Source organism: Maylandia zebra, linkage group LG14 (genome assembly GCF_041146795.1).
Source record: "Maylandia zebra isolate NMK-2024a linkage group LG14, Mzebra_GT3a, whole genome shotgun sequence".
In the NCBI taxonomy this organism is placed as follows: domain Eukaryota; kingdom Metazoa; phylum Chordata; class Actinopteri; order Cichliformes; family Cichlidae; genus Maylandia; species Maylandia zebra.
The window spans coordinates 23,716,529-23,731,540 of record NC_135180.1 but is presented as its reverse complement, the minus strand read 5'-3'; the positions used below and the strand labels follow the sequence as shown (position 1 = coordinate 23,731,540).

The 15,012-nt window shown below is 38.9% G+C and overlaps 2 protein-coding genes across 2 annotated transcripts; both read right to left on the bottom strand.

The window, feature by feature from the left end:
* Positions 1 to 4,573: 4,573 nt before the first annotated feature.
* LOC101463887 (caspase a-like) lies at positions 4,574 to 7,481 on the bottom strand. Its single transcript, XM_023152734.3, has 8 exons — positions 7,430 to 7,481; positions 7,053 to 7,331; positions 6,893 to 6,975; positions 6,591 to 6,767; positions 6,264 to 6,501; positions 6,018 to 6,170; positions 5,780 to 5,889; positions 4,574 to 5,701 (listed from the first exon to the last, which is right to left on the bottom strand). The coding sequence occupies exons 1-8, from the start codon at positions 7,434 to 7,436 to the stop codon at positions 5,597 to 5,599; spliced, it is 1,152 nt and encodes a 383-aa protein (XP_023008502.1). The 5' UTR covers positions 7,437 to 7,481; the 3' UTR covers positions 4,574 to 5,596.
* A 3,267-nt stretch (positions 7,482 to 10,748) lies between these two features.
* LOC101464464 (caspase-1-A) lies at positions 10,749 to 15,012 on the bottom strand. The gene is made up of 8 exons (XM_004543649.6): positions 14,883 to 15,012; positions 13,385 to 13,669; positions 13,173 to 13,267; positions 12,865 to 13,041; positions 12,509 to 12,758; positions 12,243 to 12,413; positions 11,982 to 12,091; positions 10,749 to 11,567 (listed from the first exon to the last, which is right to left on the bottom strand). The coding sequence occupies exons 1-8, from the start codon at positions 14,887 to 14,889 to the stop codon at positions 11,463 to 11,465; spliced, it is 1,200 nt and encodes a 399-aa protein (XP_004543706.1). The 5' UTR covers positions 14,890 to 15,012; the 3' UTR covers positions 10,749 to 11,462.

Genomic DNA, 15,012 nt, shown 5'->3' with positions numbered 1-15,012 from the left:
CACTGAGTTTGTAGTTTGCCTTGCACACATGATTCCACAGGGGAATAATATATCCAGAAGTCCAATACCAGTGAAAACGTGAATGGTGAGTCCTTGAAGTTGATGTGTTGGTAGCAAGTTATTTAAGCACCAGAATGTCCACAAACATGATTGCAAAATTGGAGAGGGACGTCAAATATTCAGCCTTCCTCCAGCCCAGTCCCAAACTGCTCTCCTTCACTGGTCTGGACGGGCTGTCTTGTCAAGATGAACTGACTATGATGTCACTTTTTCTAGACAGGATTCTGATTTTGAGGAGTTCAGTCATAATCCTGCAGTTGGTCGCTTTGCACCATTGACTCTTCAGTCAAGCACATACACAACGTTTGAACCTGAATGCACAAAGCAGGATTATTGGTGCACCAACACATCATTAGTAGCAAAAACCAAACCTGTCCTTAGCTTTCTATCAGCAGCAGAAGTGCAGTAACCTGAAAGCTGGGGCAGAGCGGGACTTGTGGGTAGCCATAATACCGCTTTCAGCAATTTCTCGTTTTCTGCGGCATGGGAAAAATGCAAAATAAAGAATAAAATGACAAAGATCTGTTTAGACCCAAAGAGCTTGGAAAAAAAATGACTGGACTAAGTTTCTTGAAGATGTTTCACTGTGACAATCCACATAATTAATACTGGCTTAGTGACCCTCTCAAGGTACCCAAGTAGGGTTTAACAACTGGGACAGTCTACCATTTGATTTTAGAACTGAAAGGTTTAGCCCATGAAACATCTTCACAAAATCTAAAGTGCAGTCGCTTTCTTTCCAAACTTCTTAGACTACCTGCATTACAGAACCTGCACAGACCTGTTTACACGTTTCACTGCCTCTGATGTGATCTGCGACACATCTGAATATGGATATGCTTCCACTTCATAGAAAACACACCTTCACTTCTAAAAGAAAGGTCAGGCAGCAGCACTCTGTGTCTAGGTTTAGCTTGCTGAATGGACAAGCCGAAACTGAAATGGCAACACTTGGGTAGCTTCATATGAGTTCTTCCAGGTTTATGCGCAGATGTATGTTTAAAGGAAGCCCAGAGGACCACATCTGATGGCAAAACTGCATCACTGCTGCTGGTCACATTTCCCTAAATAAAGTTGAAAATTGTAGCAGTCTTCTTTTATTAGAACTAACAACTTCAAGAACTCAAAAGGAACAGGCATTTATCTAGATGGTGCAGAAAAGTAACATTAACAACAAAGCCAACATTACCATCCACAAACAGCCAACTATATTATGTGTCCAGTGCTCAGTTCCATCTTTTAACCTATAGCTTGTACTGTATTGTATCTATTTTTCCCTTATCCAGTATAGTGAGACGATGCCCCACACATTTATTGGCAATATTTGTTAAATAAATCAACACTTCTCTGGCATGTGACTGTTTATCCATTTGAACTGAAAGCAGGGAAGGTTGTCATGATGCATCTTGGTAACTTTTCAGCATATTATATTCTACTCAACAGGGGAAATTGCACAGCCTTAAAATCTGCTAAGGCAGTGATTTTGTCAAAATATGATGGAAAATTTGGGAAAGAAAAGGGATGTCTGCCCAATGAAACACTGGGAAGCTACCTGAGTAAAGTTAGTGGAGTTCTTTCAGTTTCACAAGTGGAAAGTATGACATATAGTCACACAATAAATAAGAAGAAGCGAGAATGAGTGCAAGAAGGCAGAAAAGACCATATGAAGAAACTTCAGCTTCCTTTTGTTTTTATTGTATTTCTTAACTTTACACTGAAGATTTGAAAATTGCAGTAGTATTTGTTCTTCACATGCTAACTGTCAAACCTGCAAAGTTTTTGCGTGTTTGCTTTAAGCTGAATAAATCCATATTTCAGACAACTCAGCATTAGCAACATGTCGCATGTTATCCTTCACGTCCTACGCCCTGGTTTAAATTTATTTGGATCTGGTTACCCTGCACTCAAATCTACATTTAAACTTCTCATACAGAATTAAGAGTGTAATTCCTCTTACTTCCTAATGGCACTTGTTCCAGTTTGAACTTGTTGTTTTTGTAGACATGAACTTCCGACCTACTTCCCTCTTCTAGGCGCAGGCTCTGTCCTTTTGGCACCTAACCTTATATTAGCTCGCTGGACTCTGCAATTTCCCGTTTTGTCACATTTAAATCAGATGACAATTACTTCCTCTGTAGTCTTGTGCCTGTTGTGATAATCAAATATGTGAAGTGATTGAGTTTTTATTTAACAGATTTAACACAGAGAAACAGTACCAGACATTCACTATCATCAGTTAACATAATGTCTGTATGTGGCTGTGGTTGCTCTAATTTACAAGTTAAATGTAATTGTCACTGTCATCTCAATTACTCATTACACCAACTTACCATCATCTGCTTGTATTTTACCTCACATGAGTTGGTTTACATCAGTTACAACATTGTATTGTATTGTATGTCGTTTCATGACATAGTGCTGCACTGCCTGGTACACACAGAACAAGACTGGAAGGACCTGCAGAGGGTGGACAAAGCTGCTAAGGGTGTCATCAGAATCACAGTGCATATGACCAAGATATGACAGAGATATACACTGTGACTGGCACAAGAAGACCAGCTGAATAATAAGGAAAATAACCCACTCTGAACACTACCTTTTATCCCTCTCCACTTTACCTTTTAGACTGATTTTATTACACCCTGCTACTGCTATTCTTACATTATTTATTTATACTTTTATTATTCTGCATAGAATTGAAGAGCTGCTAAAGAGACTGCCGTTACCATTAAAATTTAAGAACTTAAAGTTCCGTTTTGAAAATGTAAATTAAATGGATAAAACTTTACAGTCAGTTTGAACATTCAGATATTTTACACTGCATACCACTAAAAGTATGCACTTTTTTTTTCTTAGATTCCAAATGAATACTTTGAGTTATTCTTAATTCTATTCTTCTTTAAACCTTAAATTGAGCAAAAGTCTTGTGCGACCCATAATTCCTCTAAATGTTGCATGAGAGAGACCAGAGTTTCACCTACTTTTCCTTTTAGTATTTGAAGGCATTTCAAAGTTGTACACTTAATGTTACAGAGTTTCAGGTTTGTGGATTTCCTTTCAATTTTTTTTTTTTTTTTTTTTTTTTCCAAGAAAGCTACTTCCTATTTGCAAAACTACTTTCACACCATCAGGGTCATCTTCCTGTAAAGAAAGAGATGCACCGAGATGCAGGAAATCATCAGTGAAAACGTTTGCACTACTAGCTTCTGGCTTGAGTGAAACAAGCAAACCATGCTTTTCATGCAGCATTTCATCACTTGAAACCACAAAATTCTCAATAAATGAATAAAATTTTTAGCTAAAGAGAACTGATAAATGGTTAAAACAGGCTCATGAATATAGCTGTTATATGGACTGCTAACTAAACATTTTAGATGCATGTCTGAAATATAAACCCACTACCAACTGATTAAAGATTTAGGCAGTTTGCTACAAAGGTAGGCTGCATGCACTGAGCGTAAGAGATAAAACAGTGCAGGTGTTTATAAGGTGGTGCTGAAGGGAATTATTTTTAACCCATCTAACAGGGTTTTGAGGGTGGGGGCTACATCAGATGGCCAAGGTTGAAAACCACCATCATACAGGATGTGGCCAAAACACTGCACAACTTTTAAAGGCACGAGCTCACGCTTTCTTTCCACCCAGTTAAGGATCTTTTGACCTATCTGTTGTCAGCTAGCCAATCATAAAAGTAAAGACATGCTCATCCCCAGATGAACAAGTTTAGGAAGCATCTAATGATTTCTTTGAATGTGAATGTGTTAATATGTCAGTAACTGTACTATACTAAGATGTTTTAAAATGCTCATTCCCACAGTCAAAAATGCTGCAGCCTGCTTAAAAAACTGAAAATCCCACTGGGCCCTCACAATCTTAAATCTTCACTCTAATTAAAATACAAAATAAAGTGATGTATTTCCTTAAAACTCTATTCAAAAAACATAAATAACAAGGGCTGTCAGGTATAAATTACTAAAGCTTTCTAGTCTATACAATGTGTTTAAATCAATGTATAACTCATCTGCCACTGGATCTTCAATAGAAAAACAGTAAATTTAGGTCACAGTAATTAGTAATATCACAAGCTAACCACCTCCTATTGGCAATTTTATTAAAACTTTTACATAAATAATTACATTTCTATAAATATGTAACTTTATATACTTGTAATTTCTATTATTGTAGCCCACATGTAGATTAAAGATAATTAATGTGCAGTAATAAAAATCTGAGTTACTAACAAAATGCTTGTATTAAGCATAATTATATGTTGGACCAGTGGTCATAGACCCACATGATTCAATTCAATTAAATTTTATTTATATACCACCAAATCACAACAACAGTCTCCTCAAGGCGCTTTATATTGTAAGTTACACCCTACAATAATACAGAGAAAAACCCAACAATCATATGACCCCCTATGAGCAAGCACTTTGGTGACAGTGGGAAGGAAAAACTCCCTTTTAACAGGAAGAAACCTCCGGCAGAACCAGGCTCAGGGAGGGGCAGCCATCCTTCTCTCACCCGAAAGTTCTTTTTAGAACTTTCTGATAATAATGAATTACAGTAGTCCAGCCTAGTTTTTCAGCGTCACTCTGAGACAGGATATTTATAATTTTAGAGATGCTGCGCAAATGGAAGAAAGCAGTCCTAGATATTTGTTTAATATGTGCATTGAGGAACATATCCTGGTCAAAAATGACTCCAAGGTTCCTCACAGTGTTACTGGAGGCCAAGGTAATGCCATCCAGAGTAAGAATCTGGTTAGATACCATATTTCTAAGCTTTTCAGGGCCGAGTACAATAACCTCAGTTTTATCTGAATTAAGAAGCAGAAAGTTAGCAGCCATCCAGGTCTTTATGTCTTTACCGGTGAGTCGTTTGGTACCGGGCCGCGAGAGTTGAGGCTCAGGTGTGAAATGTATAGTTTTCAGGGTTTTTATCGGTTTTCAGCGTTATTTAGTTATCGTTTTTATCGTTTACTCGGTTTTCTTTGGTCTTTTCGCGTGTGTTATGAATAAATTTTATTTTTTTCGGTACCGGTACTAGTTTTATTTTTGTTGTATTTATCCGCGACACCTTAAAGGCCGGTCCATGAAAATATTGTCGGGCATAAACCGGTCCGTGGCGCAAAAAAGGTTGGAGACCGCTGGTGTTAACATTTTAGTTAATACAAGATTCATTTACTGTAACTAAGGGCTCATTTACTTATTTAGACACATAACAGTAACAGTGATGACATTATAGACAAGAACAACTGATGAATGTAAATGATACACTCACTCATATAGCTACTAAAATGTCCAAACGTATTAAAAGTTGATAAAATCTCACATTCACGTTCACAAAGCAGTAAAAACAGAAACAAAGAAATCAATATTTTACATATAATTCACAATAATCAATGCATATCCCTCGTTATACTACAGATAAGTATGAATCCCTTATTACTAGGAAGTGATAATCCATGAAATCATTAATGTACTTATTAGCACTTATTATGTGTTTCCTTTGACCAAAATTCAATCCTGTCTCAGCGGCCTGGAAAGAGGTAGAAGCGCTTGGTTAGAGTGCATCTGTCTTTGGTTGGCATCTGTCTCAGTTTCTCAGAGGGAAAATCTTCAAAGCGTTGCATGACCTGTGTGATGAAAACATAACCAGTGACTGCATCTGTTTGCCTGCAGCACTATCACCAAACGAGTTTTCAGGTACTTACTTTTCTGAAGAGCTCGTCGATGTCGTCCTCATGAGAGCACGTGTTGAATACCTCCTTGATGAACTGGATCAGAAAAGACCCACGGTCTTCCTGTCTGTATGAAACAGTGTCTGCAGGAAATCATGTGAAAACTGAGAATGAGACTATGCTTGTGTGTTATTGGTGCAAATTTCAGATGCTTATCTTAATAATGTCAGAAATCTTTTGCATAATAAAACCCATCAGCAGACAAACTGACCTGGGGTGCTGGACAGAAGTGAAACGAAGTCCTTTTCTTTGTGCACGTATCGAGTAGAGTCATCCACAATGCTGTTTTCATCAAAGCGGCTCTGTGACACATCATCACAGACCACTTTTGCACTGTCACTAACCATCACGGAGCCACCAGATTCTGCAACACACGCAGCATGCTTTTAATTCAGGTCCAAACTGTAGCTACGAGGACATTTGTGGATGTTGGTCAGATGAAATGATTGAAAGTCACCTCCTCTGCAGGCCTGGATGATGATGATCTTTGGTTTGTTTAGCAGTGCTGAGCATTTCTGTGAGCCCAAGTACTTGTAAATATTGTCAACAGGGAATTCATCTGGTTCCACTTCTTCTCTGTGATTGACACCGAGGACAATTCCCCGTTTCCCGTGAGACATAATCACCACAAACACACTGTCTGTCTCTTTGAGTTTGGGATGTTTGGAGAAATTCATCAGAGCCTCATCGATCATCTGATTGAACACAAAAAGTCCCAGCATCAGTTATTTTGTCACTCAGCCGTAATTTGCTAGGAAAGAATAAAAGATTAGTATTTAAATACCTTTCCAGTGAGATCTTTGTATTTGACCACTTCATAATGCAGAGATCGGAGAAGTTTATCCATGTTCTCCTCGTCAACTTCAGCTCCTTTTCGGGTTAATCTCTCATCAGAAAAATTTCGATTAGTGATTAGGAGGGCCACTCGACTGCTGATGGACTTTTCTGCCACAGGGTAAATCTAAAAATACAAATGTAAAGACAGAATATTTACTGTTATAAATGTAAAATTTAAGTGTATAAACTTACAAAGTATTCCAAATTTGAATCTTGTTTGTTAAAAGTGTTTGAACAGTCATGACAAACATTTTTATCGTTCAGCTTTGTCCTCCAGAAAGAGTCAGTTGTGGCGATGAGTTTGGACGACCAGCTTTGCTCCTTCTGAGACGCTGCAGTTGGAAAAAGCAAAAGCACTGTTCAGACTTTATTCTGTACGATTTCCTTCTTCCAAACAGGGTGAACTCACCAGGAGGCTGACCACAGGACAGACCCAGCTCAGAGTAAAGTGTAGGATCTCTCTTCTCCAGGTGTTCGATCATCTTCCTGCTAGCTTTATCTCCTTTCCTCTTCACCATGTCGATGAGAGCACGGGCCATGTCTGCTTTGTTGCTGTTGTCTTCGAGCACAGAGTCTGTCTCTCCATCATTCAGCAAACCCTCTTCTAAAAGGTCATCCAGGAGCTGTTTAAGAAGGGCTTTTGATACCTTTTCAACAAACCGTCCTCTCACTCTGGCAAGCTCCTTATCTAGAGGGAAGAATGAGATCAAATAATCATGTCAAAATCAAAATCTATCACACATTAACACTTGGAAAGTGCATGGATCATGATAACTTCTGTCTTACCTGCCATCTTTCATAAACTTTACTTCACAAATTTGCAACCTGTGTCCTCCAGCATGTACAAATGATTGTGTGTTTGCCAAGATGTTTTATCTATTAATAGTTGTGTGGAAACCACACTTCCATGGAAGTGGTTGTAATCAAGTCAAACTTGAAATGCAACATAAAATATTTTCTTTTTCTTCTGAGCAGTGGTCTCTTAGAAATGAAGTCATGACAAATATCTTTGTTTGCAAAGAACACATCTTTTATATTTTCTAAGAGTCATGTTCCTGAGCACCTCCTGCACTACTTGTGCTTTCTGTATGTTACCATTTGCAAACCTTTATGTGTGCTCATGTGTGCTGTTTTGGACAGCACTGCCTGATTTCCTAGGAACAAAGAGATGCCAATAAGTGGTTATAGAGCCGTTAATGAAATGTAAGATGTTTTTAAATTCAAGGATCAACTAGCTTTTGCATTTTTAACATTTTTATTTAAGCCTTAACTTGTATTGAACAAGAGTTCATAAACTCTTCTTCCTGTTTTAGTGCATAGGCAAGCTGCTGCTTTTGTGACAATGTTTCTTCTTACTTTCATAGGTTCATCTGCTGCACGTTAGGCATATAAACTCTCCAAAATTGCATTTATAACTTAATTTATTTTCAATTTATTTTCAGATAGTTTCACTCCTAACTTACACGCATTTTGTGTATACTGAATTATGATCAAAACAGCTTGCTTTAAAAAGAAGGCAGACATAAGGAACAGGAAGTAAAAGTGAAACTTGGGCTGCTGTCAAAGAAAACAGAAAGATGAGATAAAAGCAGTTTACCGACAGTATCAACATTTCTGTGTCCTTTGAATTACCACAACATGTCAAGTCATGTTTGAACTTGTCTGAACATTTCAACTCTACGATGTTTTAATGGCCAATATTATACGTTAATGACAAAAAATTAACAAAAAAACATAACCAGAGAAAAATCACCATCTCTCTTCATTTCATATAATAATTTTCTTTCCATCTACCGTTCCTTTGCTGAGTGTTTCCAATACACTGAACTATGCCTGTAGGGTTGACTGCATCAAGACCACAGATATTCTTATCATTGCAAGATCTCGAAGAAGAGAAGCAAGTTCAGTAAGTTTCAATTCACAAGTAATCCCCCTCCCTTCACCTGCCTTACTTGGAAGTGTCTGCTCTGGGAAACTATGAAAACATGCCTGTCTACAGGTCCTTCTCAAAAAATTTGCATATTGTGATAAAGTTCATTATTTTCTGTAATGTACTGATAAACATTAGACTTTCATATATTTTAGATTCATTACACACAACTGAAGTAGTTCAAGCATTTCATTATTGATGATTTTGGCATACAGCTCATGAAAACCCAAAATTCCTATGCCAAACAATTAGCATATCATGAATAGGTTCTCTAAACGAGCTATTAACCTAATCATCTGAATCAGCGAATTAACTCTAAACACCTGCAAAAGATTCCTGAGGCTTTTAAAAACTCCCAGCCGGGTTCATTACTCAAAACCGCAATCATGGGTAAGACTGCCGACCTGACTGCTATCCAGAAGGCCATCTTTGACACCCTCAAGCAAGAGGGTAAGACACAGAAAGAAATTTCTGAACGAATAGGCTGTTCCCAGAGTGCTGTATCAAGGCACCTCAGTGGGAAGTCTGTGGGAAGGAAAAAGTGTGGCAGAAAACGCTGCACAACGAGAAGAGGTGACCGGACCCTGAGGAAGATTGTGGAGAAGGACCGATTCCAGACCTTGGAGGACCTGCGGAAGCAGTCGGCTGAGTCTGGAGTAGAAACATCCAGAGCCACCGTGTACAGGCGTGTGCAGGAAATGGGCTACAGGTGCCGCATTCCCCAGGTCAAACCACTTTTGAACCAGAAACAGCAGCAGAAGCGCCTGACCTGGGCTTCAGAGAAGCAGCGCTGGACTGTTTCTCAGTGGTCCAAAGTACTTTTTTCGGATGAAAGCAACTTTTTCATGTCATTCGGAAATCAAGGTGCCAGAGTCTGGAGGAAGACTGGGGAGAGGGAAATGCCAAAATGCCTGAAGTCCAGTGTCAAGTATCCACAGTCAGTGATGGTCTGGGGTGCCATGTCAGCTGCTGGTGTTGGTCCACTGTGTTTTATCAAGGGCAGGGTCAATGTAGCTAGCTATCAGGAGATTTTGGAGCACTTCATGCTTCCATCTGCTGAAAAGCTTTATGGAGATGAAGATTTCATTTTTCAGCACGACCTGGCACCTGCTCACAGTGCCAAAACCACTGGTAAATGGTTTACTGACCATGGTATTACTGTGCTCAATTGGCCTGCCAACTCTCCTGACCTGAACCCCATAAAGAATCTGTGGGATATTGTGAAGAGAAAGTTGAGAGACGCAAGACCCAACACTCTGGATGAGCTTAAGGCCGCTATCGAAGCATCCTGGGCCTCCATAACACCTCAGCAGTGCCACAGGCTGATTGCCTCCATGCCACGCCGCATTGAAGCAGTCATTTCTGCAAAAGGATTCCCGACCAAGTATTGAGTGCATAACTGAACATAATTATTTGAAGGTTGACTCTTTTTTTGTATTAAAAACACTTTTCTTTTATTGGTCAGATGAAATATGCTACTTTTTTGAGATAGGAATTTTGGGTTTTCATGAGCTGTATGCCAAAATCATCAATATTAAAACAATAAAAGGCTTGAACTACTTCAGTTGTGTGTAATGAATCTAAAATATATGAAAGTCTACTGTTTATCAGTACATTACAGAAAATAATGAACTTTATCACTATATGCTAATTTTTTGAGAAGGACCTGTATGTGTCAGGCTGGGTCTTAGGCTTCACCTCCTTCTGAAAGTCTCGGGCATCCCCAGGTGTGGGGGCTATTTCCCCCACCACACTCCCTGTCAGTGGCTGGTGCCCCTACCTGCTGGGGCATTGTAAGGACTGAAAATTAAAAAAGATCCTTTAAAAAAAATCTTCTAAGCTATGACCATCAAGTGGAGCAGTATAGCAAAAGCCCTAAACCAGTATACCAGTTGTCACCTCAGGGCAATTTATATTGTAGGCTAAAGGTCCTATGATATAAACAAACAAACAAGCACAATTACAGTCAGATGACCCCCTTTGAACAAGCACTTAACACCAGTGGATTCTTTTTTAACAGGAAGATGTGGCGACAAGGGCAGAGATGAGAAGAATTGAGAGCAAGACACTGTAGGAGAGAGAGAGGCAGAGTGTAGTAACTCCTTAAGTTAAATGCAGCAGTGGTGTATGAATCCAAAGAGAGAGAAAGGCAGTGAGTGGAAAATAAAAGCAAAGCGCATTTTATTTTTATTTCTTTATTTTTGTATAGCATGAAAACACAGCAACAGTTATGTCAGGATACTTTACATGTTACTCTAGAATAATAGAAAAAAAATAATACAAAGAAAACAGAGAAAAGCTAACAATCATATGGACTCCTATGCAAACAAGAGGTTTAGCGACAGTGGGAAGGAAAAACTCCCTTATAACAGGAAGAAAGCCCTAGCAGAACCAGGTTGAGGGAGGGGTGTCCATCTTCTGCAAAGATGGTGTGAAGGGAGGAAGATAGGACAAAGACATGCTGTGGAAGAGAGTATGTCTGTCCCTCTCTGACCCTGTTTCTGCTGGACGTCTCTTCCAGTTCGTCCATCCAACCGTCTCCAATTGCCACATAGAGGATATTTCATGTTGATGTGTTTTGTGTGCATGGGTCTCACATGAAGCTAGAAATGTCATCAGGATTTTTTTTTTTAACAAAGGAGACAGACAGATGGCAGCTTTGTTTCATTCTTTTAAAATTTTTATTATCATTGTATTTTCCATCTGTTTGTAGCTATTTTGCATCTTATTGTGGCCATTTTTGTCTAACTGTGAGATCATATCATCTTTTTGCTTCTAGGTTTGCATCTCTTTGTAGTTCTTTGGAAATGATAAAATGACCTAACTCTGAGCACTAAAAACATCAATTGAAATGGCAGCAAAGTTGAGTTACATAACTGTAAAAATATCTCAGAGGCCTGGAAAGAAGTAGAAGCGTCTTGTCAGTGTGCATCTGTCTTTTGTTGGCATCTGTCTCCTGTTTTGAACACTGAAGTCTTCAAAGCGTTGCATCACCTGTATGATTAAAATGATGTACGACATTATCACAGTAATAATGTACAACATTATCACACTAATGACACGAGAACAAAGTAATTACTGCTTGACTATAGCAATACAACTTTCCACATGTTCCAGAAACATAAGTGACAGATATGGCACTTATTGATTCCTGTAAGCGTAACTTCCAGGAGATGAAAAATGCTTTGAAAGCCTTCTTTTGGGCCATACTCTGCAAACTTTTTAACCTTTTATTATTTTACTTTTAATACTGTACATGCACTATTTCCCAGTGATAATTGAAGTGTAATTTAAATATTGCTTTAACGTAACTGTCCACATAAATGTCACAAGCAGTATCAACATAGTTGTGAAGTAATGAGACTTGCTTCCAATAAGTATAAAACAATTTACACTTGCAGCGCTTACTTTTCTGAAGAGCTCCTCGACGTCGTCTTGATGTGCAAAGGTGTTGAAAACCTGAACAATGTACTGTATGAGGATAGACCCTTGATTCCTGTCTCTATATGACACAGTATCTGCAGAAAGAAAATTCAGAGACAGAAATTGGATACAGGTTTTTTTTTTGGGGGGGGGTGGGGGGGGGGGGGGGTGTTATCATTACAGATTCATGTGTGTCATCACTGTGTGTGTGTCACTAAGTTTTAATAATTGCCTAGCTACACTGACCTGGAGTGCAGGAGAGAAGAGAAATGAAGTCTTTTTCCTTGTGTACACATCGTAGAGTGTCGTCTTCTAAGCCCTCTTCATCAGCACATAGGGATGGACTTGGCTGTTTCACGTCATCACAGACCAGATCTGGCTTTGCACAGTCACTAACAAGCACACCTCCTCTCTCCTCTGAAACATATGCAATGTACTTGTAAGATAAGAAGACTCCAGCAAATCTATAACTTAAGCCTTTTTTTGTAACTGTAAGAACAGAAGGTGATCACCTCCTCTGCAGGCCTGGATGATGATGATCTTGGGTTTGTTCAGAAGTGCAGGACACTTGTCTGAGCTCAACTGCTTGTAAATGTTGTTCACCTCATACGCATCTTGTTCCTCATTATCACAAATGGGTTCTTTGCAGTCGACACCAAGGACTGCTCCTAGCTTCCCGTGAGACATTATAACCACCAACACACTGTCTGTATCTTTGAGTTTTGGATGTTTGGAGAAGTCAATTAGAGCCTTATTAATTGCCTGTAAGAACATAACAAAAAAAAAAAAGTCAAGGCATAACTTCCTGTATCTCAAAACAAACCAGACATAAAATTTTTCCCCAGATTTTCCCTTTTAATAAAAATACCTTTCCTGTGAGATTTGTGTATTTCACCACTTCATAACCCAGAGCAGAGAGCAGCTTCCTCATGTTCTCCTCATCTTTCTCAGCTCCATTTCTATTGAATTTCCCATCAGTAAACTTCATGTTAGTGATCAGCAGAGCTACGCGATTTTTAAAGGCGTCTTTGGTCACATGGTAAATCTGCAAAACAAAAATAAAGGGAAAAAAGTTGAAAAATCTATCTTGTGTCTCAACATTAACTTTAATAAGAAAACACTTTATTTCTTATTATCAAACTGAGATATTTTGCATGAGGTTTGTGAATGACTCACACTTTTATCATCCATTTTCATCTTCCAGAATTTCTCAGTCGTGTGGATCAGTGTATTTGACCATTCTGGTGGCTCCCGAGGATCTGGAGCTGAGGCTGACAAAACAGATTATTGCTTGAAATAATGTATTTTATTCTGTTTGTACCTGTGTGATCATTACATTATCTTCTGCACTATATTTTTTAATAAAAATATTTTTTAAGGTTTCTCACCTGCCTGAGAAGGCTGACTGCAAGACAAACCAAGCTTTTCGTAAAGAGAAGAGTCTCTACTTTTAAGGTGAACGATCATCTTGCTGCTGGCTGGGTCTCCTTTTTTCCTCACAGTGTCAATGAGACAGCGCGCCTTATCAGCCCTGCTGTCATTCTCTTCAAGTATTGACTCGCTCTCCATATCATTCAGCACACCATCTTCTACGAGGTCGTCAAGCAGCATCTTTATAACCGCTTTGGACACACTCGTCAGAAAGTCTGACCGTACCCTGCCAAGCTCCTTATCTAGAATAGAGAATATGTCATTTTAGAAATGTTTAGAAAGATTGCTGACCTTTGAAAACTTTTCGTCTCAAACTAAATGGGCGATGTATACATGTTGCTGTTTTTATTTAATATATCGAATACGTTGAGGGGGGGGGGGGGGGGGGGGGGGGTTGCTCGGTTTGAGCCTTTTCAGCTGTATTATCGTCTTTGGACGCTTCACTTTGTGGTGGGGAGCAGTAACGCATAACACATGTCAGCATCACTACAAACTGCGGTTTTCACAATGACTCTAAAAGTTGAATAGTCTTTTTTTTTAATTAAAAGCAAACATTGCGATCTATGTACAGATTTATTGCTTTGTAACAAAGTAAAATATATTAGTTGTATCTAATAATCCGGCATCTTAATGCAGTTAACGGTGAAAGACCCACATTTACAGAATGATCCCCTGAGATATTAGCGCTAATCTACAACATTTCATGTGCATGAATCACTTCAGCATTTCTAACGCTGGTTCCGTACAAAGAGTGAATGTTTGCGCACTACGTAGGACATCCTGCCTTGTTATAACGCCCGGTATTCTTCGGATTGACGGAGGAAATGGCTGATATGTCCTTCTTCCTCATAAAGTGCGGAGTAAAAACGAAGCTACTGTTTTAGTGCATAACGAAACCATTACCGATGCCTGTCGTCAACATACAAATTTGGATATTTTAATAAAGAACAAACAAAACAAAACAAACTTTATATGCTATCCTGTCGCACTTTGGAAATGTGTGACCTCCCATCTTTAGAAGTTGTACTTAAAGAACAGCCTCCGTGGATTCAGTGTGTATACATAACGCAAATAGTTGTCAACAAAGAAACTTAAACCCTCGCTCTCTCATCTCTGAAAACCTTCCACTAGAAGATTTTTTCAACAACAGACATCTGGGCGGGAATAGTTTTCCGGGGTGCAAAACGAAAGTATGGATCCAATCTGGCATAAACATAGTATGAAAATAACAAATGTCGAATCACACTATTCAAACTTTTCTCTGACAAACACTTTTGTTGCAAAACTGTCGAAAGTGTAAGAATACATATTTTCCGCCGCTGTCTTCCGCAAAACGTTCGTAACACAATCCAGTGGTGGTAAACACTTTATGCCTATTGTGCTGCATTCCTGCTCGCTGGCTAAACTCATATATGACAACGTAGAACAAAATGCATTTAGTCCGTGTGCTCTTACCTGCCATTGCTCAAAACGTGTGTGGCCAACCTGCTTAAATTGCTGCTGACTTTAACCTGATTATGCTTGCGTAATGTTTGCTATCAGAGATGAACGATATAAGGCTCCTCCTTTCCGCATATGACCTACA

What these genes read in the sequence shown, in the direction of transcription:
- LOC101463887 (XM_023152734.3), bottom strand. An exon ending in CATCCAGGCCTGCAGAGGAG is followed by an intron (nt 6,171 to 6,263) that starts GTGACTTTCAAT and finishes CGTGTGTTGCAG; the next exon opens with AATCTGGTGGCTCCGTGATG. An exon ending in ACTTCTGTCCAGCACCCCAG is followed by an intron (nt 5,890 to 6,017) that starts GTCAGTTTGTCT and finishes GATTTCCTGCAG; the next exon opens with ACACTGTTTCATACAGACAG.
- LOC101464464 (XM_004543649.6), bottom strand. An exon ending in TGAAAATGGATGATAAAAGT is followed by an intron (nt 13,042 to 13,172) that starts GTGAGTCATTCA and finishes TTTGTTTTGCAG; the next exon opens with ATTTACCATGTGACCAAAGA. An exon ending in CATCCAGGCCTGCAGAGGAG is followed by an intron (nt 12,414 to 12,508) that starts GTGATCACCTTC and finishes CATATGTTTCAG; the next exon opens with AGGAGAGAGGAGGTGTGCTT.